Source organism: Pinus tabuliformis, chromosome 2_2, assembly GCF_031772625.1.
Source record: "Pinus tabuliformis cultivar Carrire ecotype Pingquan chromosome 2_2, CPIR1, whole genome shotgun sequence".
Classification (NCBI taxonomy): domain Eukaryota; kingdom Viridiplantae; phylum Streptophyta; class Pinopsida; order Pinales; family Pinaceae; genus Pinus; species Pinus tabuliformis.
Window position 1 is genome coordinate 130,761,200 of NC_142300.1, and position 24,484 is coordinate 130,785,683.

The following is a 24,484-nucleotide window of genomic DNA, read 5'->3' on the forward strand; positions in this document are numbered from 1 at the left end:
ATAGAAATGAGGGTGAAAGATGATGACATTTTGGAGGCCCAACACATAGTCCATTGCATCATGCTCTTCCAAAGTCATGTTCGAAGTCATTTGCCATGCATGATAGTCAGATTTGTCATTGAGCTTGTCCTCAATCTTGAAGCAAGATGTAAATGCCATGGAGACTTGTCCAACAGAGCTCTCTTAATGATTGATTTTCTCTCTCTTGCTTAGGCTTTGTCTTCACTTGGGCTCTGATACCATGTTAATTTTAGTTAACAATGGTATGTTCTATGCTTAACACAATTACTTCAATGTCCTCTTAGTATCCCAATGAAAATTTCCAAATTAGTTTCCAATAGCAATCACATGAACCATAAAAATCACATTGATAGTAACTGTAGATAGAACATGAACAATAAATTGTAGAAGATAGGCTAAGACAAGAGAACAATAGATTTGGCTAATGCTAGTGAAAAACCCTAAGATGGGGAAAACCCTTTAATGGAGACACATCAAAACATCCATGATTCTTCTCCTTTGAATGTGCTTAGTCAATGATCCAAATCTTCTACAAATATTCCACAAATTTTCATGAGTTGAAATTGAAATTCGAATTTGTGGTTGAGTGGCCAAATAAGACTCTTCTAGAATCTTCAAATAGGCTTACAACATCATAAAACTCATCCCACTTTTAGATATATATGAAAACATGCTAATTTCCTAATATTTAATCATAAATTCTCTTAATATACTTAAAAAATAAATGACTTGGAAAATAATAATGATAAACCTATATGATCATGCAAATGGTATTAATGTTGGATTATAAAGTTGCAGAATATGGTAAAGAGCTATGGAATATGGTAAAATGATAAAAGTGAGGGTGAAAGAGGATGACATTTTGGAGGCCCAACACATAGTCCATTGCATCATGCTCTTCCAAAGTCAAGTCCGAAGTCATTTGCCATGCATGATAGTCAGATTTGTCATTGAGCTTGTCCTCAATCTTGAAGTGAGATGTAGATGCCATGGAGACTTGTCTAATAGTCTTGTCCAACAGATCTCTCTTAGTGATTGTTTTTCTCTCTCTTTCTTAGGCTTTGTCTTCACCTGGGCTCTGATACCATGTTAATTTTAGTTAACAATGGTATGTTCTATGTTTAACACAATTACTTCAATGTCCTTTTAGCATCCCAATGACAATTTCTAAATTAGTTTCCAATAGCAATCACATGAACCATAAATCACATTGACAATAACTGTAGATAGAACATGAACAATAAAATGTAGAAGCTAGGCCAAGACAAGAGAACAATAGATTTGGCTAATGCCAGGGAAAAACCCCAAGATGGGGAAAACCCTTTAATCAATTCTTCTTATTATTATATAAAATGTTCAATAGAGAGAGAGAGTACAATAAAGCCAAAATTGACTTGCCAAATGATAGTCAAAACAGGCCTGTGAAATCTAAAGTCAACAAATCAATTTTTCCCTAACCAAAAAGTCAATGTTGGTCTACACAGCAACAAACAGTACTTTATGCAGCTCACTCAAGCCCAATCAAACGCAGCCTTCTTTGCTAGTCAAATTCAACCCAAAACAGTCATGAAAACGGCGGTTAAACTTGGTCAAATTTTGTGGTCAACCCTACGATTGGTCTGCAATCAAAATCAACAAAATGCCTTAATTCATGTACCAATAAATGTGGCTTGCCAAAAACAAAATTTTGACCCAAAAATCACAGTGAAATGTGGTCAAAACACCCCTGGTCAAACTTGCAACAGACTCTGAAATTTCAACCTCGTAATTCATCCTTCTGCTGCCACACATGTGAGGAAAAGAGATGCCCAATAAGTTGTACGAACCAATCAGATGAGGAGAGAGAAGAATATGTGAGATGAGATGATGCCAAATGAGGTTTGAGGTCTCTCTTATTTATACAAATCGTTGAGGGTGAAGTGGCATGTCTCTTGGGCTTCATGAACCTACATGATGATGTGGCCGACTGTGACCATTTGCACGTGTGGGCATAAATTCAAAAACACATTTCTGCTTATCCAAATTTGATGATCTTTAGGTCGATTTTGGTCCTCTCGAAAAGAGGAATTCAATGCAATAATCATTTCCATCAAGTGAGTTGTCTAAAATGGAATTTGGTCCTAGTTTCCAATTTTAATAGATCATCAGGATCATTAAGATTGTTGTTAAAGTTTCATGAATGTTAGATGGAGATAAGCCTGCAATTGGTTACATTTATTAGACCATGGTTTAGACCAAAGAGGCAATGTTCGAGCCTTACAAGGACATAAGATAGATAAGATAATTTTATTAATGTCCAACAAATGATCACAAAAGTAGGTGAATGGGACTACTCAGTACAATAGTATTAATACAATGTGTTATCACAATAGCAACTCCAATATGAAGTAACGTGAAAAAGGTAAAGCAAATATTAAGCTAAGAGCTAAAACCTAAGGCCAAAACCCTAGGGTCAAAACCCTAGGATTAGAGAATGAATATGCCAGGGAGATGTAAAAAGGCTGAAACAAGAAGCCTAAAAACAAATAATATGAGTAAATCAAGTACTACTAAAACTAGCTCCCTAACATATGAGGCTAAATGGAGGAAACTTTAAATAGAAGAACATCTATAGGAGGACCTAGAAGAAGATTGAGTCTATGCAATGTGTTGCTATTTGGAAGAGGCAGCACAAATCTAAGGCATGGACAAATCCATATAATTGCTAGTGAACACGAGCATAATGTCATTAAGATCTCTAAAAAAAAGGAGTGAGATCTTGCCTCTTGCCTCCTCATTGATTTGGGATCAAAAATAAAAATAACACTACTATCAATCTACCACTTGGTACGTCATTGATTTGGGTTCAAAAATAAAAATAACACTACTATCAATCTACCACTTGGTACACCTAGAAAATTGGAGCACCTTAAAAAAGTATGTGGTTGTCCTAAACGACATTGGTTTAGTCAATGACTATATAAGATATGGTAAGATAAATATATCAATATCCAACAAATGACAACAAATGGGTCAATGAGACTACTAAGTAAGAAAGTATCAATAGATTGTTGAAGCGCATGGGACACACCTATAAAAGCCAAAAATAGATCTAGTGTAAGATTTAAATTTGGTAAACTAAGGATAAAAGTGTTGTTAGGCTAGTCAGATACCAAACCACTATGGATCCAAAATCAAAAACTTCCCGAAGAGATGCTTTGGAAGAGGGTACAAGGAATTGTTAGAAGAGAATGGAGACAATAGATAATCTAGGAACGGACCATCAAGGCCTCCCCTCATCTATAAATGATCTGAATTGGATCATTATATTGTTTGTCATCCATCTCGATGCATTTGGAGTGGAAAAAGTGGAGCAATCAACTCACAGGACCATTTTTAATGGTGGGGCCCAATTTGGCAAAACGAGGTTTGAAACCTTCCGGGAGCGTTTTGAGGCATCAAACGACGTTTTTTTGGGGTAAACACAAAGAGCTTTCCAACGGCACAAGAATCGCGTCAATCGGAGTCCATATGCAAAAGTTATGCCACTCAGAAGTTGACCTTCCTATTTTCACACCTATAGTTCGGAAGGATGCCGGGTCAACCCCCATTATTCATGGAAAATGGGCTAGCCACGTGTTTGTAATGTAAAAGACTCTAGAAGAGTATATTTTGTAACTCTAGTTAAGAGTTGGTGTGGTCAAAATTAACCACTAGTAGGCTATCGAGTTGTATTATAACCGGGCCACTAGGAGGAAGAGGCATTCCATTCTTTCGAGAGCATTTTGTTCCATAGTTGAGTAAAGATAGCTAGGAGAAATAGGAGGTAGAGCACACAAAGAGTATTTGTGCACTATAGTAGCCCACGAGCCACAAACATTACATCTTTGTATCTGCAACCATACTTCCAGCCAGAGAAAGAGAGCGAAGCAGCCTCACCTTCCAGCTGGGTTTTCTCCCAAGAGGGTTTCCCAGAGAGCATACTTGTGTATTATGTGTGTGCGAACTTACTTTGTCATTCTCTACTTTTCTGCTTGATTTACTTTTACATGCATGCACTAATTACAGTTAATTTTACAGGTCTAAAAATTAAATAAAATTGAAATAGTGTAGAATCTCAGATTTTTAATATAATATTATCAAATCTGTTGTGACATACTGTCCATTGGACTATCCACGGCAGTTTAAGGATCCTTTGGTATCAAAGAGGGGGTTTCTTTGGGTATTCTATGGAGATTGCAGGGATCTAGATTGGGGAGGCCCAAAAGCGTAAAACCCTAATCATGGGCAACCAATTTGTAAACAAACCTCGTGATCCTGCAAAGGTGAGGTTCTCACAGCTCGAAGAACAAGTCACAAATATAAACTGCAATGTCAACCTCCTCATGGCAGCCCTAAGCAATAAGTTGGGGATATTTGGAGAAAAAGGGGGTTTGAATGCAGAGGACAAATCAAAAGGGGGGTCAAGAGATCAGGAAGACGCAGAGAACTAGCGAAAGAAAGAACTTGGAAAAGATCAACCCAGTTTGAGTGTTGTGAACCAATCCCTATTTATAGTGGAAGCAAAAGTTGATATCAAACCATACCACAGTAATTTTGACACTTTGAAGCTGAACCGCTGGTTGTAGCAACTGGAAGTTTATTTCAGTGTCCATCAGATCGAGGAAGGGCAGAAGATCTCATTTGCGCAGCTGAAATTGGAGGGCCATCCACTGACTTGGTGGGAGAGCCACACGAAAACCCTGAGGTTGGAGGGAGAACCTCCAGTGACTAAGTGGGAGGATTTCAAAACCGTCATCAAGTCACAGTTTTATCCCATTGAGTACATGGAAGACCAGTGGATCCAGTGACATTCCTTCAGGGAAAAGTCGGGCCAAAGTTTGCACGAGTACACCAGAGAATTCAAAAAAATGGCTATGTTGGGTATCTCTCCAAAGAACCCAGATGTACTTAAGTATTTGTGGGGTCTGCACGGCCATCTGTGTGAACAAGTGATGTTGTTCAAGCCCAAAACAGTGAACGAGGCTTGTGTACAGGCACAATACCTAGAGAACATAGGCCTAAAAAGAGCGCAATCAAGTGGATCGAAACAAAAGGAGCAACAAGATGCTTCTAAGGAGGGGAAGAAGAAGCAAAAAGGGGGAAAGATAAAAAGACGGCAACCACAGCACACTAGTGCAAAGATCCTACCAACCATTGCAACATTGATGGCCATATAGAGGAGAAGTGTTGGAAGTTTCATCCAGAGCTAAACCCGAAGAACAAGAAGAAAGATAATAAGAAGAAAAATCTCATGGCCACTGATTCGAGCAACTAAGTTGAAAGCAGCTTAGACGTGGATGAGAAGATCGTTTGTACATCAGTGCAGAAGGAGGTGAATCTGAGTAGCCTTCAGCAATACGGAGAGAAAGAAATGACCAAACTCTTCCATGTAAAGATACAGGTCAAGAAGACGGAGATTGATGCTCTCTTTGACTCAGGATCGCAAGCAAATCTCATTGCAACAGATCTAGTCAAGAAGTTGGGGCTGGAAGTTCGTGATCATCCAAACCCATATCCACTGGGATGGGTGCATAAGGATGCAGAGTTGAAGGTAACAAAACAGTGCAAAATTATATTTGTTATCAATGTTGATTTTATTGATGAAGTAGATTTAGATGTGGTTCCCCTTGATGTATGTGGAGTCGTACTTGCGATTCCATACATGTACATGCGTGATGCAATATTCATGAGAGTTAACCAGTACCAGCTCATCAAGGATGGAAAATCGTCCATCATCAACGTGCACAAAGGCAAGTCGAAAAATTCACTGGTAAGTGCCAACCAGGCCAAGAAATTGATCAGTTCCAAGTTCCAACAAGAAGTATGTTTTATTGTTTTTAAGAGGAGGTTGGTTTGTAGAGGAGTCAATAAGAGGCAAGGCATCCCTAGAGGGGTGTACTAAGAAATAAAAACAACAATTGGAGGAGTTGTTACAAGCATATAAGGACGTGTTCCGAGAGCCTAAAGGGTTACCCCCTAAGAGAGAAGTGGAGCACAAGATTCAGCTATTGACAGACTCCCCATTGCCAAATATTGTTATGTACAGGCAGTTTGTTATAGAAGCAAGTGAAGTGAAGCAATAGTTGCAGCAGCTGCTGGAACAGGGTGTCATTCGAACGAGTACATCACCATGTGGGTCACACATCATCATTGTGCCAAAGAAGGATGGGACTTGGAGAATGTGTATAGATTACATGGCGTTGAATAAAATCACGCTCAAGAACAGATACCCCCAGACCACGATAGACGATTTGCTAGATCAGTTACAACAAGCAAAGTATTTCACCAAGTTGGACTTGAAGTCTAAATATCACCAGGTTCAAGTCAAAGAAGAAGATACATGGAACACCGCCTTCAGAACCAGGCAAGGTTTGTATGAGTGGCTAGTTATGCCTTTTGGCCTATGTAATGCACCAGCTACATTTATGAGATTAATGAATGACGTATTAATTCATTTGTTATTGTCTATTTGGATGATATATTGGTATATAGCACTACCTGGGAGGAGCATATTTCACATTTGACGCAGGTGCTGGAAACATTGAAGAAACACCAGCTGCTAGCAAATCTCAAGAGGTGCGAGTTTGTGCAGCAGCCCTTGGTGTATTTGGGATATGTGATTGGTGGAGGAGAATTGAAGATAGACCCTTCCAAGATGGAGGCCATCATGAAATGGCCAGCGCCTACTAATGCTACTAAGGTTAGGAGGTTCATTGGGGCAACACAATACCTGAGGAAATTCATAACCTCATTTTCAGCGGTAACAACACCGCTCCACGCCATAACAGCAAGTGGCAAGAGTTTCCAGTGGGGAAAAAGGCAACAGAAGGCTTTCGATGAGTTAAAGAAGATCAATGAAGCACCAGTTCTGGCATTACCAAACTTACAACGACCCTCTGAAGTGGATAAGGATGCAAGTGGGTATGTTATGGGAGTTGTTTTGATGCAAGGAGGAAGGCACGTTTGCTACCATTCTGAAGTATTTCATGGGGCAGTTCTTAACTACCCTACCTACGATAAGGAGCTTTATGCCATGGTGCAAGCTATGAAGAAGTGGAAGCACTATCTGATGGGAAAGGAGACAATAATCCACAAAGATCACCAACTATTACAGTACTGGCAAGCCCAAAGTAAGCTACATAAGGCCAGGCATTATAAGTGGATGGGGTTTTTTCAGCAGTTTCATTTAGTGATCAAGTATAAGAAGGGCAACACAAACAAGTTGGTCGATATGCTTTCAAGGCCACCCACATCAAAGATTACAGCTTTGGGGACTCTTATGCACATGGAGCCATTCACCCATGATGCATACAAAGAGGCATATTCAGAAGATGAGGACTTCAAGGAGGTGTATCAGCAATTGCAGAGTCAGAGTCATGTGCACGATGGCGACAGCACCGTTGACTACCATCTCCAAGATGGGTTACTCTACAAGTTGGATAAGCTATGTGTTCCTAAAGGTGAGCATTTGCAGCTGATTAGAGAGGCTCACACCTCCAAGGTTGCAAGGCACTTTGGTGTAGGGAAGACCATGGCTAACTTGCAAAGGTATGTGTATTGGCCCAAGATGCAAGAACAAGTAGCTAGGTTCATAAGAGGATGCATGCTTTGTTGTACCAACAAGCCTAGCAATAGGAAACAGGGTCTGTATCATCCCTTACCTATACCTACTCGTCCTTGGGAAAGCATTTCCATGGACTTTGTGGGAGGTTTACCAACAACCAGGAAGGGACATGACTACCTGTTCGTGGTAGTTGACAGGTTTAGTAAGATGTGTGTTCTAATGCCATGTAAAAAGACCATCAGCGGACAAGAAACAGCAAACTTGTTCTTTGGACAGGTCTGGGTACACTTTAGGATACCAAGGAGCATCATTTCAGACAGGGATACAAGATTTTTCAGTGCATTTTGGACTACATTGTGAGAGAATATGGACACGAAGTTGAAGAGATCTATAGCATTCCATTCACAAACAAAAGTAGTCAACAAAACTTTGGTGCAATTTCTGAGGGCTTACAACCAGAAGCATCCGAAGACCTGGGATGAAAATCTAGTATATATACAACGTCCACACTTTTCTACAGGAAAGTTCCCATTTGAAACTTGTTTTGGATATTTGCCACCTTCACCTTTGGATATTGCATATGAGCAGCAAGGAGGAGTGAAGGAAGACCTTACAGAAGATGCTTTGAGCGCTGAAAATTTTATAAAGAAGATCAAGCATATCCATCTACAGGTACAGGAAACACTGCAGAAGTCGCAGGTGAAGTATAAGGCCAGGCATGATCAGCATAGAACAGAGAAATCATTCAAGGTGGGAGACAGAGTATGGCTACAGTTGAACAAGGAGAGGCTGCAGGGGCCTGGTAAGAAAATCAAGGCTCTAAGGTATGGTCCCTTTGAGATACTAGAAAAGGTGGGTGATAATGCCTATCGACTCAGTTTACCACCATATATGCGCATTTACTCAGTTGTAAATGTGGAGAATTTGAAACTCTATGAGCCTTCCATGCTAGATCAAGAAGAGGAACAGGTCCTACCTTCTGTGGAGGATTTGGCACCAAATGCTCAAGCAGAGTTGACAGAAGATACAGTTTTGCAGAAGAGGTCCAGAACTACAAGACAAGGGCAACAAGACCTTTGGCAGATTGGGTTGAAGGGACAACTTCCAAGCAAAGCTAAATGGTACACCAGAGAGAAGGTGGAGGAAAAATTTTCTCACCTCATTTAGTAAAAGATTTTAGGGACCAAAAGCCTCCCAAAACAGGGAGGTGTGATCTGAATTGGATCATTATATTGTTTGTCTTCCATCACGTGCATTTGGAGTGGAAAAAGTGGAGGAATCAACTCACGAGACCGTTTTTATTGGCGGGACCCAATTTGGCAAAATGGGGTCTGAAACCTTTTGAGAGCGTTTTGAGGCATCAAACAACATTTTTTGGAAGTAAAACTTTGTCGATTAAGCATCACACTTTTTCATGCTATTCTACACATAGAGAGCTTTCCAATGGCGCAAGAATCATGTCAATCAGAGTGTGTATGCAAAAGTTATGCCACTCAGAAGTTGACCTTCCTGTTTTTACACCTATAGTTCGGGAGGATGCTGCGTCAACCCCTATTATTCATGGAAACGGGGCTAGCCACGTGATTGTGATGTAAAAGACTCTAGAAGAGTCTATTTTGTAACTCTAGTTAAAAGTTGATGTAGTCAAAATTAACCACTAGTAGGCTATCAGATTGTGTTATAACAGGGCCCCTAGGAGGAAGAGGCATTCCATTCTTCTGAGAGCATTAGGTTCCATAGTTGAGCAAAGATAGCCAGGAGAGATAGGAGGTAGAGAACACACAGAGGATTTGTGCACAATTGATCCAGATCTTGGGGGGAGGCCCCCAAGATCTAAAAAATTGAAATGCCAAAAGAAAAAGAGGAGAATGCGCAATAAACAAAACCACAAAGAAATTTTTTATTAAAACGAAGAATAATTGTAAAAGCTACATTGTGGCAGACAAACTGTCCTTTTACAAAATGCGACTTGTTACTTATAGTATTTTTCAATTACAATACCACGAGTCAATTCCATGGGTGAATGAATACCATGGGTGGATGTCACAATACCACGGGTCAATTCCATGGGTGAATGAATACCATGGGTGGATGTCACAATACCATGGGAAAATACCATGGGTGGATGTCACTTACAATACCATGGGTGGATAAATATCATGGGTAGATGTCACAATACCATAGGTAAATTCCATAGGTGGATGAATACTTGGGTTGATGCCATTTTCTATTTGGATCATTCCTCCCCCCTTAAGAAACAAAGATCTCCATTGCGTGAAGTTCCCTCCTGCGAAGCCTTTGTTGAATATGAAGAGCCACTGAAGAGAAAGGTTTTATGTGGTTAACCCATAACCATGATGAATGACGATCCGAGGATAGAGATACCCTGTAATGCTTATGACCAACTGTGCTACTGACAGTGTGCGGCCTAGCAAATGGACTTCGATGAAGTGTGGATATGTGGATGACCCATAACCATGATGAACGAAGATCTGAGGATATAGATGCCATGTAATGCTTATGACCAACTGTGCTACTAACAGTGTGCGGCAGAGCAAATGGACTTCGATGAAGTGTGGGTTTGTGGACATGATGAACGAAGATCCGAGGATAGAGATACCCTGTAATGCTTATGACCAACTGTGATACTGACAGTGTGCGGCCTAGCAAATGGACTTCAATGAAGTGTGGGTTTGTGGATGACCCATAACCATGATAAACGAAGATCCGAAGATAGAGATACCATGTAATACTTGTGACCAACTGTGATACTAACATTGTGCGGCCTAGCAAATGGACTTCGACAAAGTGTGGATTTGTGGATGACCCATAACCATGACAAACAAAGATCCGAGGATAGAGATACCCTGTAATGCTTGTGACCAACCGTGATACTAACAGTGTGCGGCCTAGCAAATGGACTTCAATGACAAAGATTTTGTGTGGTTGACCCATAACCGTGATGTTGATTGTTGATGAAGTAGTAGGTGCTTACATAGCTTGAGGTGGGAGGGCACGTCTCCAAAGAACCTAAGCCGAATGCTACTATGCTGAAACTAATGAATATGAAGCAAACGCCTACTAAAGCGAGGTGGGACGACACGCCTCCAAAGGGAACCTGCTCCGAATGTTGCTCCTGGTTTAAAATGGACATAACTCGGTCAATATAACTCTGAATCTTTATTATAACCTGTTTTTGGAAATAGAATGATCATTTTGCATCTTCTCATGTGTTGGAAATCTTTATCTGGACACTCTAGAATCTCAGATTTGCGCTGCAACTTTTCCGTCGTCACAAAAGTTCTGAAAAAAATAGATGATTTTAAATCAACGATATCTCCCTCATCCGGACTTCGATTCGACCATTTTTTTTTTGGATTTGGGTATTTTTCGCAAGGAATCCAGATCTGTTATTTGTTTTTGTAAATTTTGCACTGAAAATTTCAAATCTGATCTGCACACTCACCGTCCAAAAACAATCCTACAAACAAAAAAATATTCCCGCTTGGCCCAAGAAAATGCTCTATGGAGGATGTAGCACATGCCTGAAATTTGTTAAATATTGCTGCAAAATTTGAAACTGAAATATGCATCAAATCCTCATTCATATGGAATCATAACCTCCTCTGATACCACTGATCTGGATCTTGGGGGGAGGCCCCTAAGATCTAAAAAATTGAAATGCCAAAAGAAAAAAAGGAGAATGTCCAATAAACAAAACAACAAAAAAAAAATTTATTAAAACGAAGAATAACTGTAAAAGCTACATTGTGGCGAACAAACTATCCTTTTACAAAATGTGACTTGTTACTTCTAATATTTTTCAATTACAATACCACGGGTCAATTCCATGGGTCGATGTCATAATACCATGGACAAATACCATGGGTGGATGTCACTTACAATACCATGGGTAGATAAATACCATGGGTGGATGCCATTTACAATACCATGGGTAAATTTCATGGGTGGATGAATAACATGTGTGGATGAATACCATGGGTTGATGCCATTTTCTATTCGAATCAACTATAGCAGCCCACGAGCCATAGACATTGATTCTTTGTAGCTGCAACCATATTTCTAGGCAGAGAAAGAGAGTGAAGCAACCTCGCCTTCCAGCTAGTTTTTCTCCCGAAAGGGTTTCCCATAGAGCATATCTTGTGTATTATGTATGTGTGAGCTTATTTTGCCGTTCTCTACTTTTTTGCTTGATTTACTTTTACATACATGCACTAATTACATTTAATTTTACAGATCTATAAATTAAATAAAACTATAATAGTGTAGAATCTCATATTTTTAATATAATATTATCAGATCTATTATGACGAACTATCCAGTGGAATATCCACAGCAGTTTACGGATCAATAAAGCTTGGCATATCTAGTCAAGGCATTGGAAGAAATTGCAGAGGGTCCATGATTCTTTGAATACACAATGGAAACACCCTTGGATCTCGTAATGGGTGGGGCAACAAAATGTGAAGTGCTTCTCTATCTTGATCTCCTAAATATGGCAGAAGTGGAAAATTATGTCCAATTGGTCAAGCTAGTGTTCAACCTCCACCCAAAGCCTATGTGATCTGACTCTGAACAAGCCCAAGGGAATACAATGAGCATGCATCAAGTGGTGATATCTATATAGAGATCGAATAATGAGGTAGTCCCTCGACTCCATTATGTGTTTTGCATAGGAGGCCATCTTCGAATGTAACTCACCCACAAGTCTATCCAGTTGACATCAATGAACTATCTATAAATATTGTCCACTCTTGTCTAATAGGTTAGATGTGGTCAAGTGCATCAAGGGAGTATCTAAATAAGGGGAGGCAACCCATTGAAATACGCAAGGACTCTAAAATATCCAAGACCCCCCAAAGCAAACCACCTACTCACAAAGGAGGGCTAGACAAGACAATGGTATCTAGTGAGAAATAAGAGAGAAATGTATACCGATCCTAATCCACAATTGAGTCGATAACCCTTGAACACAATGAAAAAGTGCAACAAAGTTGACCACAATCTCAATTCTAAGACAAGACAAGATTACCTTTCTATTTCAATAATCATTGACGGAACAAGTATCTCCCAACTCTAAATGCAACTAGGTGTTTCTCAAACCAAAATTTATACAAAGGACTTTTCAACAAATGAGTAGGTGAAAAGATGGATTGTAGTCAACAATGGCTTATCAAGTCATTGCAAACCCAAGCATGTTATTGTCTCCACCAGGGGTCATGTCCCTCCAATGACGTTCACGCTTGTGCTCTTGTTTGTTATGCACTTGTACTTGCAATAAAAGCTGGGGTCAGGTGAAAGTTTTAGTGATATTGGCAAATAGGAAATTGCCAAACACAACTCCTCCTCAACCAGAGAATTCCAATTAAAATGTTGTAAGTTGACAATAGTGATCATAAAATCTCCTAGATGAGGACAGGAAAGCTTGTCATATCAACATAACTGAAAACTAATTAACAGAAAGAAGAGAAAACAAGAGATATTGTATAATTCCATACAAAGCATGGTTTCCAATAAGAAACAACAAGATGTTCAAAAAAATAAGCTTATGGATTATTGTGAAAGTGTTGGTACTTTTGGTGAAGAGTTGACAATTTGACAAAGAGCCAACAGCCAACCAGGTAAGAAGTTTTAATTTATTAGATTATATAGTTCTTATTATACATTCAAAATCTGAAATTCTGATTCGAAAATGTATTATTTATCATAGAATTATTTCTTGAATGTTCCAACTTTGTCTTTGACCCTTATCACGATTCACAAGTGGAACCAATTCAATTACCACTTCCCTAAGTTGCAAAGGTTTGTGATTTGGATCGTTATCTACAAATGTAGCACTTATTGTTGTGAAAGAAACTAGAATCTGTTTGGGTGTATATACACAAAGAAGAGAAATGGCTTGGAACAACAAAAGTGGAATGAATTGGTCTTCAAGAAATATAATCTTCCATTGACGCACAACAAATTGAACAACACCATTGTTGCAAACCCAGTAGTCTTCAGGGAGATTGTTCCCTCCTCGTATTGGATCATGGGAAGTCAACTCAACAACATTTGCAAAGGACAACTTCCACTAGATGGACTTCAAGCAAATTCTACCACCAGAAGTGGGTGACATTGGTGTTGGTCCAGCATGGGTATCAAGTCGTGTGGAGGGTAGCCATGCAACAGCGCATGAGAATGACCGAAGTATTCAGCGTATGTTACTGGTAACAATCTCGATGATTTGTGGGTCATGACTTATAAGTTATGACGCATAACATAGTACGCACGTATGAAAAATTCGCCAGCATAGCATGCTGATTGGGTTCCTACTTTTTTGTTAGAAAAATCCGGTCAGAAGACACTTATGCAAGTGAATCACCTTTGCTGCTAAAATTCAGGAATACTTAATGAATGCATGTTATTTCAGTCTAGGATAGCATCAATCTTAGCCACTTTACTACCGCTATGTAATATTCCTTTCACTGGTTAAACTAAAACAGACTTTCGCTATAATGCACCTCTCGAGACATCTTAACAAGTAGTAACGAGATTTTGAGTCGCTTTCAACAGCTGCTTCACCAACATTTAGCCTATGTCGATCTGGCAAATTCATCGCGAATCATGATAGAGCTTTCTTGAACTCTTCGCCTTGAACTTAACAGAAATGATAACTCAAGAGGATTATCCTCTGAGAAAACGGAAACCAAAGAGCTTAGTTAAATTAAATTATGTGCTTATGGGAAAAGGTCCTTACTCTGCTAATATAACTAACCGGTGCCAGAAATTGAATCTTCGGCATGCAGATGCAGCACAAATAATTGGAAGAAAACGAATCTAACAAAAATGTAACCATCAAAACATTGAAATTTAAGTTGCTAAAAGGCAAGCGCAGTAGTATTATTGAGCAAATGATAATACATGCGATCCCTAATCTAGTAATATTGACACATGTAACAAAAAATAACAGAAGAACGAACTTCCTGATTTGCATATAGTATTTAATTAACTGATTGTGGAGTAATGTAGGAACCCAAGAGCTAAAACAACTAAGACTCACTGAATTTAAACGTAATATAGTTTACATATGATATGAAACGAAGGTATACTTACAGCATTGACGACCAGCCTCCTCCCTAGGTTGCTGCTTTTAATGTTAGAGGTGAACGCGGGAGCGGTCCGAGGGCCTGCCAATCGTGTGCTGAAGGTCTTCCCAAGGCCTTCAAACCCCCCCTTGGGTACTCTCCACAGGCCTTCTAAACCCCCCATCGGTGCCCTCCACCTGCCTGACGATGAAGAACCTGCCCTGACCCTCTCGTGAGTAGAAGATAGCAGTAGCGGGGAAGATAAAGATCTTGCAGAGGCCATGGATGCCACTCCACTTCACAAAACTGGAAAGGAAGAACAAAACCCTGAAGATGTGCGCAGATAAGATGGAACATGCAGCCAACGCTCACTTAAATAGTGACTTACTTATCGCCACATACTAGTTTGATAAGGGGTGGAGAACACAATGGACAAAGAGGAATATTCTTTTCACATACGCAAACAAAGTTTCTTTAGGTCTGGTAGCTGTGATGTTATGCCTACACCGCACTAAAGTGATGTTATGAAAAGTGATGTTATGAGTCTAATAGTCTACTGTAAAACATTTTTATATGTCAAGAAGTAAAATATTGGTTTGGTTTTGGATAGACGATGATCTGTGTTTTGTTAAGGTATTTTTTGATGTGAAGTTACTGGTATAATTCCCTGTCTTTTTTCCATTCAATTCTTAGTCCCAATTTAGATAATTTAGATGATATTATATTGGATATGATGAAAATGTAGCCCCACCAAACTTACAAAAAAAGAGATTAATAAATATTTATATATTGATTCAATTAAGTACTAATAAAAAGTTAAAACTAATGGAAAATTGAATGTTTTGAAGGGTTTTAGTTTTTTGCATGCGCACCATTGTTCCCTCTGCAACCGTCCCCCTGTAATCCCTCCCCTCGGCCATGGCTCCAGAGGGAGGCTCTGAGCCTCCTTCCTCCCTCCCCCCTGAGCTCCTGGCCCTCAAGTAGCTGGTGGGTGAATGCAACGAGTGCCCAATCTCGGCCTCCCAATACAAGTTTGTCAAGAAGATGGAAACAATCCCGATCGTCTCTCTCCCAGCTGAAGAGCCCTGTCGTGTTGCCCTGAATATTGCAGAAAGAGGACTCATCGGCCAATTCCCTGGGTTATGGCCATCACCAAGAGCCATCATGTCACGCCCCTAGGCTTGCGGTAGTCTTCCAACCGCTCTTGGCGAGGTGCGGCACCACCGAACACTTTCTTTTCACCAATACTAATGTTCATGGACTACGCCTAATTCACTTTCTCTTACTTAGTTTGTGTTTCGCAACCAAGTATTATTAAGCATAACTTTTATACTAATGAACACCCATACTCATTCATTATCATTAGCAATTGTAAAAGAGAACAATAATTGCACAGTATAAAGGGAGGGGCAACTCCATGAACAATGAGTCTGCCCAACAATATATATTAATCATTCTTTCTTCAATAATACAAGCTTCACAAGTATCATTGGCAAAATCCAAGTCTATACTTAGCCAATTTTACAATAGAGGCAAAACAGCCTTTTACAACCTTTGTGCATACCTTGCACGGTGGGAGGGTGCTCACCTGAGACACCAAGACCCCCTCCTCAAGTCTCACACAAATCTGCACTTTAGAACAACCCTGGGCACACCTTGCCCAACCTTCGACCAACTCCAAGAACGTTAACCAAGTGAGCAACCTTCTATGAGATGTGCGCATGAGCTATGCGCATTCTCCTTCTTTTTCTGCACACTTCCTTCTTGAGTTCTAGCGAAGATGCTTGTGAAGAATGATCCTCCAAAGCTCAAGCGTATCCATAATATATAGCCATCACAATAGAGTGGTGGCTCGCCTAGCCGACCACCAAAACACACCCTTGAACGCCCTACAATATGGTCGGCCCGCTCCTCTTATGAGTCGGCCCCTTAACTCCTTGTTCCACGCTCATCCGGGTATAAACTCTCATCGTTTCCCATATCGTCGCATGTAACTTGTTGTTTCGTCGCACCTCCGTGTGCTCCAACTCGTCCTGCGCCCGCGCCCTGCCCGCGTGCAGCCTAGCTCGCGCGCCCGCCCGCGTGCAGCTAAACTCGCGCGTCCGTCGTGCGGCCCGACTCACCCGCGCGCCGCCCGTGCATGCCAACTCGCCCGCCATCTCGCCCGCGCGCCCGTGCCCGTGCCCGGTCCGCCCGGCGCCCAACCGAGTCACTAACCAAGGACCTTACATCCTCCTCCACCTGAAATCATTGTCGTCCTCGACAACATACCATCTTGGTAACCATCCACCAAGATCATCACTATCCATGATGTCAACTCCTCCACACATGGCAAACATCCCTGCAACATATGCAAAACTCCATCTCCATCATGTCTCACCTTAGTGACCAACTGCCACCAAGCTTACCATACCAAGGTATACTCCTCAACAGTATGTCAGATATCATCTCGACCCCTTTGAAACAATCTCCACTGCAACATCCTGTGTCGACCTCATCATGTGTCATCCCTCCATGTAGTCTCTCATCAGAACACACCTATGTATGTTCCTGTCAAGTGTAAAACTGATAGTCACATCTCTCTGCACATTGGTACCCCTCATGACTCGAACTAGTCGGGTGATCAGTCCAACCATACGCCCAAATCACAAGAATGCACATCCTTATGCCACCACAAGTCTTTCCCTGACTTCTGCTACATCTCGAACTCATCAAGAATCTATCTATCATCCCATGCTCAGGTCCATGGAAACTCCATCCCATCTGCAACATGTCCAAGCCATGGTCTTGTTGCACAAGAGTGTACAACCTCTCCACTAGCTCATACATCTCCATAACAGTACTTGCACAACATCCTTTGCTTCGGCACTCCCCATAGAATGCACCTGCTTCATGTCCCTTCACAACTGCCATGCTCCATCTCTCCAACCCGATGTCCATGACTCTAGTTGTCCATGACGTCCAACCCATGTAGACTCCATCCCAACCTCTGGCCATTTGCATCCAAGTCTGCAATCTGTCATAAAGAAGCCTCCTCCCAAGGCGCCTTGCAAAGTTGGTGTGGTTCCTCCGTACCAAGGCCTCCACACCAACCCATCTCCAAGGCTGTCTATAGAGAAAGGAGGGCCAAGAAGTTTCCTCCCTGACTCTCATCCACCCATGTGTCAGATTGATGGCGTGTCCTCAAGTATCTATGCACAGCTTCAATCTCCTCACATGTACATCCAAGCTCTCCTAGCTTGTCCTTTGTCAATTGAAAGTCATATATGCCCATAGCATACCTGCAAAAGTCCACTATCCCAGCAGGATCTCTACCTCCATAATCCTCATCAACCACTGCCTCTGAAGTAGTACTCGGACTCCCTTCATTTGCAACTCCATTGTGAAGATCATTAGTAGAAGATGCTCCCATCAAGTGTCTCCATGTTCGTGAGGTTGCCTTCTCACCTTCTTCATCCTTCTTCCTGGCTCTTGCAACGAAGTCAATCAACTTCTTTTCCTTCGTTGTTTGAGTCACACTCCCAAGTCCTCTTTGCTCCACATCCTCATGCTTCACATTTGGATCTTTGGGATACAAAACCATAGAAGTCGTCCTTCGCCTATACCCCAAGCAACTTCTTCTATTCATCGGTACCATCATGGTTCTCCCTTCATCTGTAATCAAGAGAATGTCCCGGTCCACCATTGGTATGGCTTGTGCAAGCTCCATAAAGTCCAGCCCCAGCACCATAGAATGATCATCCATGTCCACAACCCTCAAGTCCAACTTTCCAAACCACGATCCTACTTTCACCTGAGTGTCCTTTAACACACCATCAACAGCTCTTATGGTAGAGTTGACTGCTTTGAAAGCACTCCATTCCCTCTCCATCTTTTCTTTCTTCCCAAAAGACTTTGCTGCCTTCTTGCTTAAGAAGCTATGAGTAGCTCCCGTATCCACCAAAGCTACAAATATCTTGCCCTTCACGGTCACCTGCACAAAACTTAGCTTCAAGGAATCACCTCCCTTGGTTGGCTTTGTCTTGCGCCTTACATCAGCAACCTTCTTCAAGAATTCAGCCTCAGAAGTGTCAATTGGCTCATGCTCCATCTTGACTTTCCTCCTAAGGTACTTTACCTCCCTGCTTAGCTCTTCTAAGCGGTTCGATCCTGGTTTAGCTTGACTTCCTTCAAGCTTGTCCTCCATCGCATTCTACTCAAGTGCACCAACCAAGTGTCCACTGACCAAGTTCATAGAACTAAACTTCTGAATGTCCTCTGGATTATCTCGGTAGTGAGTTCCCAACCTATCAATGTAGTCGAGCTCTTCCTGCTCAATCACAACAACCTTCTTACCAAGAAGCTTCTTTTTTATCTCTTCCTCAACTTGCTTGATTTCGTCTTCCACCCTGGCACTTTCCTTCCTTAACCGGGCTCTTTCATCAAAGAGCTCTTGAAGACCAAGACCACTCTGTTGGATCTCCTCATCAAGTTCCTTGAGTTCAACATATGTCGTACTTTCTCATTGGCTCTTGAGTTCTTCAAGTTCCCTTCTTAGTTCCGAGCAGCTCTCCCGAATCTTCATGTTCTCAGCCTTCATCGAAACCCAATCAGAACTCCATCGACTCATTTGTTCCAACACTTTGTACCGGAAGGTTTCAACTGCATTATTGCTAGACTCACCTATCGTAGGTTCATCCACCATCTCTACCTTTTCAGCCATCTCCATGTTCACCAAGTCCCTGCAATCATGAACCAGCTCTTGTTCCACTTGTATGTGAAACAGCTTCCTTCACCTGCAAGTACCTGTCATCAACTTCCAAGTGTATGCACACTTGCTTCACCCAGCTTCCTGCAAGACTCCTCCAAGTCTTCAGACTAGCTCTGATACCAACTGTCACGCCCCCAGGCCTGCGGTAGTCTTCCAACTGCTCTTGGCGAGGTGTGGCACCACCGAACACTTTCTTTTCACCAATACTAATGTTCATGGACTACGCCTAATTCACTTTCTCTTACTTAGTTTGTGTTTCGCAACCAAGTATTATTAAGCATAACCTTTATACTAATGAACACCCATACTCATTCATTATCATCAACAATTATAAAAGAGAACAACAATTGCACAGTATAAAGGGAGGGGCAACTCCCTGAACAATGAGTCTGCCCAACAATATATATTAATCAATCTTTCTTCAATAATACAAGCTTCACAAGTATCCTTGGCAAAATCCAAGTCTATACTTAGCCAATTTTACAATAGAGGCAAAACAGCCTTTTACAACCTTTGTGCATACCTTGCACGGTGGGAGGGTGCTCACCCGAGACACCAAGACCCCCTCCTCAAGTCTCACACAAATCTGCACTTTAGAACAACCCCGGGCACACCTTGCCCAACCTTCGACCAACTCCAAGAACGTTAACCAAGTGAGCAACCTTCTATGAGATGTGCGCATGAGCTATGCGCATTCTCCTTCTTTTTCTGCACACTTCCTTCTTGAGTTCTAGCGAAGATGCTTGTGAAGAATGATCCTCCAAAGCTCAAGCGTATCCATAATATATAGCCATCGCAATGGAGTGGTGGCTCGCCTAGCTGACCACCAAAACACACCCCTGAACGCCCTACAATATGGTCGGGCTCTTAACTCCTTGTTCCACGCTCATCCGGGTATAAACTCTCATCGTTTCCCATATCGTTGCATGTAACTTGTTGTTTCGTCTCACCTTCGTGTGCTCCAACTCGTCCTGCGCCCGCGCCTTGCCTGCGTGCAGCCCAGCTCGCGCACCCGCCCGCGTGCAGCTAAACTCGCGCGCCCGCCCGCGTGCTCGTCGTGCGACTCGACTTGCCCGCGCGCCCGCCCGTGCAGGCCAACTCGCCCGCGCGCCTGCCATCTCGCCCGCGCGCTCGTGCCAGTGCCTGGTCCGCCCGGCACCCAACCGAGTCACTAACCAAGGACCTTACACATCAAATCGTGGGTGCAACGCAACTGGAGACCGTTGATCTCAGAAGGAATAAAATGTCATTTTATCAGTAAGGGTTACTTCGTTTTCAGTTTTTACTACATTGAAGACAGGAACCTCAGTTTCAGAAACGGGCCATACTTCATGGGACCTCAAGGCCTTTACCTGAACAAACGGACCCTGGACTTTGATCCAGCCCTCGGTTGTTCCTGTCTAGGTGCACCTCCCCCATTTACCCTTGCACTGTTGGAGCCCGAAGACTTTAGAAACCATTAGAAACACCCTTGGAAAGTATATTGATAGAGCAGACAGGAAGGGACAATACTCATGTGCCATAATCTGTGTTGAGGTAGATCTGGAAGTTGGGCTTCCAGAAGCTATAAAACTAACAGTGGCAGATTGGTCACATGTGCAAGAACTGGATTACTAACAACTGCCCTTCAAGTGCAGGCATTGCCATGGATACGGGCACTTTGCAAGAAACTGTAAAAAGAAAACCAAAGAAGAAGCAGAGAAAATAAAAGGAGACCAATGGACAACGGTGCAAAAAATAGCCACATCAAAGCAGCATAACAAACAGAGAAGGAAAGGGGCATAAGGCGGAAATAGTGAGCCATCCACAGAATTGCAGCCGGAAGGGGCAACACTCCCACGAACAGACCTTCCTTCAAATTCCTTCACAGCTCTCATCACACAGGAGGAAAACCCTGTTTCGGAAAGTGATGCAGAACAGTAGGCAAACCCCTCACTATTTGAGGAAGGAAACACAGGGGCATCTCCGATCTAAAATGACTCCCCAGAAAGAGAAAACCTGCCATCCTCTTATGCAGACATGATAAGAAAGAAGCCTCTGGAACTAACAGGCTCATCAGAAGAGGAGACAAATGAAAGACCCTCGAAGAGGGCAGGGAGGAAATCCCTCAAGGAAGCAAGAGAAGAAGAAGCAGAGAGGCAAAAAATGCAAGGAAGCCAGTCCACTCTAGAAATGACCATAAGTTGAAACACCAGAGCACGACCACCAAAGGGAGGCCTCTCCTCCACCACCCCAAATAAATAATGCATATAGTCTCTTAGAACTGTAGAGGCTTGGGGAACCACATGAAGGCTGCAGCTATTAAAGATCTCATGAAAACAGAAACCCCAGAGATCCTCATGCTCCAAGAGACAAAAATAGAAGGGGAAGCCCTTCTTGAGCTAAGCAGAATGACCTGGAAGACTAAAGTTGGGATGGCATTAAGCGCGAGGGGAACCTCAGGAGGACTTGCCACAGTCTCGATGGAGGATCTGTTCTAGTTGGAGAATTCCTTCGAGACTCAACATTGGATTTACATCGAACTCAGACATAAAGCAAGTAAGCTCACTCTCGCCCTGTTTAATCTTTATGTTCCTGTGCTTTACCTTGAGAAAAAAGAGTGCTGGAAAACACTTATCGATTTTGTAGAATGTTATTCTCCCTTGAACATTGTAATAGTGGGAGATCTAAATATCAATCTTGACCCAAAAGAAAAAAGAGGGGGCAACAATAGCAAAGATCCATTGCTACCCCTTGTGGAGAACATAATTCAGCAATGGGACCTCCTTGATCTTAAACCCAAAAAGGGGAGATACACTTGGACCAACAATAGAACAGGGGCAGCTCACATCCCAGCCAAGCTTGACAGATTCCTAGTGCAGACCACTCTTTTGATGGACAAGAGAATAGTATCAATGAGAATCCTACCAAAGCTCACCTTAGACCATAAACCCATCCTCTTACAACTAGACAAGGAAGAAAACCTGGGGCCCATACTGTTTCGCTCCATCCCCTTGTGGATAGAGCAGGAAGGGTTCATGGAAGTTGTTGACAAGAGCTGGTCTACCATGGTCATCGGGTCACCCAGTTATGTTTGGGAGCAAAAAAATAAAAACAACCAAAGCAGCTCTAAAAGAGTGGGTCAAAATGCCTCCCAACACCTACACCACACACAGAAAATAAATTGTCCAACAATTAGCAGATCTTCAATTGGAGATGGAGGATAAAGATGTAACCACACATGAATTGGAGAAAGAACAAGTAGCCCAAGTTGCCTCTTTCAGCTCTTTCAGAAAAGAAGAAGAGTTCTGGAGGCTTAAGTCTAGAAGCCTATGGGGAAAGCAGGTGGCCGAAACACAACCTTCTTCCACGGGGAGTTCAGAGCAAGAGTCTCCCGGAATCACATCTCAGAAATCATCACAGCAGATGGGACAGTTGCCAAAGGTTTCACCCAAGTTAAAAAAGCTGTTGAAACTCACTTTCAGCGGTTATACTCAGAGGATGGAACAAGAGATGAGGTGATTTCCAATGAATTCCTCTCCCAGATCCCTTCCTTGGTCAACGAGGAGAATAATTCAAATCTAATGAAACCCTTCACTGAGGGAGAAATCAACAATGTAATTTGGGACATGGAGCCTAACAAAGCCCCACGCCCAGATGGTTTCTCGGCACACTTTTACAGAGCTTGCTGGACAATCATCAAAGCTGACCTACTAAGAATGGCAAAGGCTTTTCAGAAAAAGGCTAAAGTGGGAGGCAATACCAACTCCACCTTTCTCACCCTAATACCCAAAGAAATGAATCCAACTACCTTTGACAAATTTAGACCCATTTCTCTTTGTAATGTCTCTTACAAAATTCTTGCTAAATTGCTTGTAGACAGAATAAAACCTTTGCTATCTAAGCTCATTTCTCCCAGTCAAGGAGGATTTGTAGCAGGAAGACATATTTTAGATAATGTAATACTTGTTCAAGAAACCATGCACTCCAATCATCAGAGGAAGGAGCAAGGGATGTTGATCAAGTTGGATATGACCAACGCCTTTGATCGGGTAAAACTTTCATTCCTCTACAAAGTTCTTCTTACCTTCGGATTCAACCCAGCTTTTGTGAATCTGATCAAGGCTTGCACTAACAAACCATGGATTTCCCCGCTGGTTAACGACCGACCCACCTCATATTTCCAAGCTTCAAGAGGGATAAGGCAAGGATGCCCGCTATCTCCCTTTTTGTACATAATAATGGCAGACACCCTGAGTAGGAAACTGAAAGCGGAAAGAAACAAAGGTACTCTCCCAGGCATCCGACCAACGATTGGACTAGAACCAATCAACCATGCCTTATTTGCAGATGATTCTCTTCTCTTGGGAGGAGCTTCCACTAGAATAGCAAAGGAATTCAATGGGACACTACAGAGCTTCTACACCATTTCAGGAGCACTCAATAATAAAAGAAAAAGTGCAGTGTACAATTGGAACACAGAGGAGCAAACCACACTCTGAATTGCTAGAATCCTGGACTTTCAGGGATATGCCTCCTGGAACAAAATTCAATACCTGGGACTGCCTTTAACTCTAGGGGCAAACTGAGCCTCATTATGGAATGAAGCCATCAGCAAGATCAAAACTAAGGTAGCTACTTGGGGTGGGCAGTGGCTTAACTACATTGGCAAGTTAACCCTCATAAAGTCCGTCCTTTCCTCTCTCCCTATCTATCAGGCCTCCTTCCTCCTGGCACCAAAGACAATCACGGATCAGATATCACAGCTGCTCAGAAACTTCCTATGGCAGGGAGGCAAAGGAAATGAAAAGAAATTTCACTTAGTAAGTTGGGACAAAGTGAAAAGGCCAAAGCTGGAAGGTGGTCTCCAGATTAGAGATCCTAGACTGGCTAACATCGCTTTAGGTGGAAAAATCCTTTGGCAGCTCTACTCCAATAAACATCACCCAGTCAGTCAACTCCTCCGGAATAAATATCTCAAAGGAGTCTCATTGAGAAATCTCCAAGCAGATAGAGTTCCCAAAGGCACGTCGCTTTGGAATATCTGCAGAAAAGGGCTTG

General features: G+C 42.1%; 1 protein-coding gene across 3 annotated transcripts in view; it reads right to left on the reverse strand.

Annotated features, from left to right (window-relative positions):
* The window catches only part of LOC149191661 (2-Cys peroxiredoxin BAS1, chloroplastic-like), a 253,444-nt gene extending 238,348 nt beyond the window's left edge, over nucleotides 1-15,096 (reverse strand). Inside the window, exon 1 of one of the 3 annotated variants that reach the window (XM_089404387.1) lies at nucleotides 14,723-15,096. In XM_089404387.1, coding sequence (XP_089260513.1) covers nucleotides 14,723-14,977 — 255 coding nt within the window. In that variant the 5' untranslated portion in view covers nucleotides 14,978-15,096. The remainder of the gene's footprint in view (nucleotides 1-14,722) is intronic. The other 2 variants (XM_089404386.1, XM_089404388.1) reach the window with 2 other exon arrangements.
* Between the last annotated feature and the right edge of the window lie 9,388 nt (nucleotides 15,097-24,484).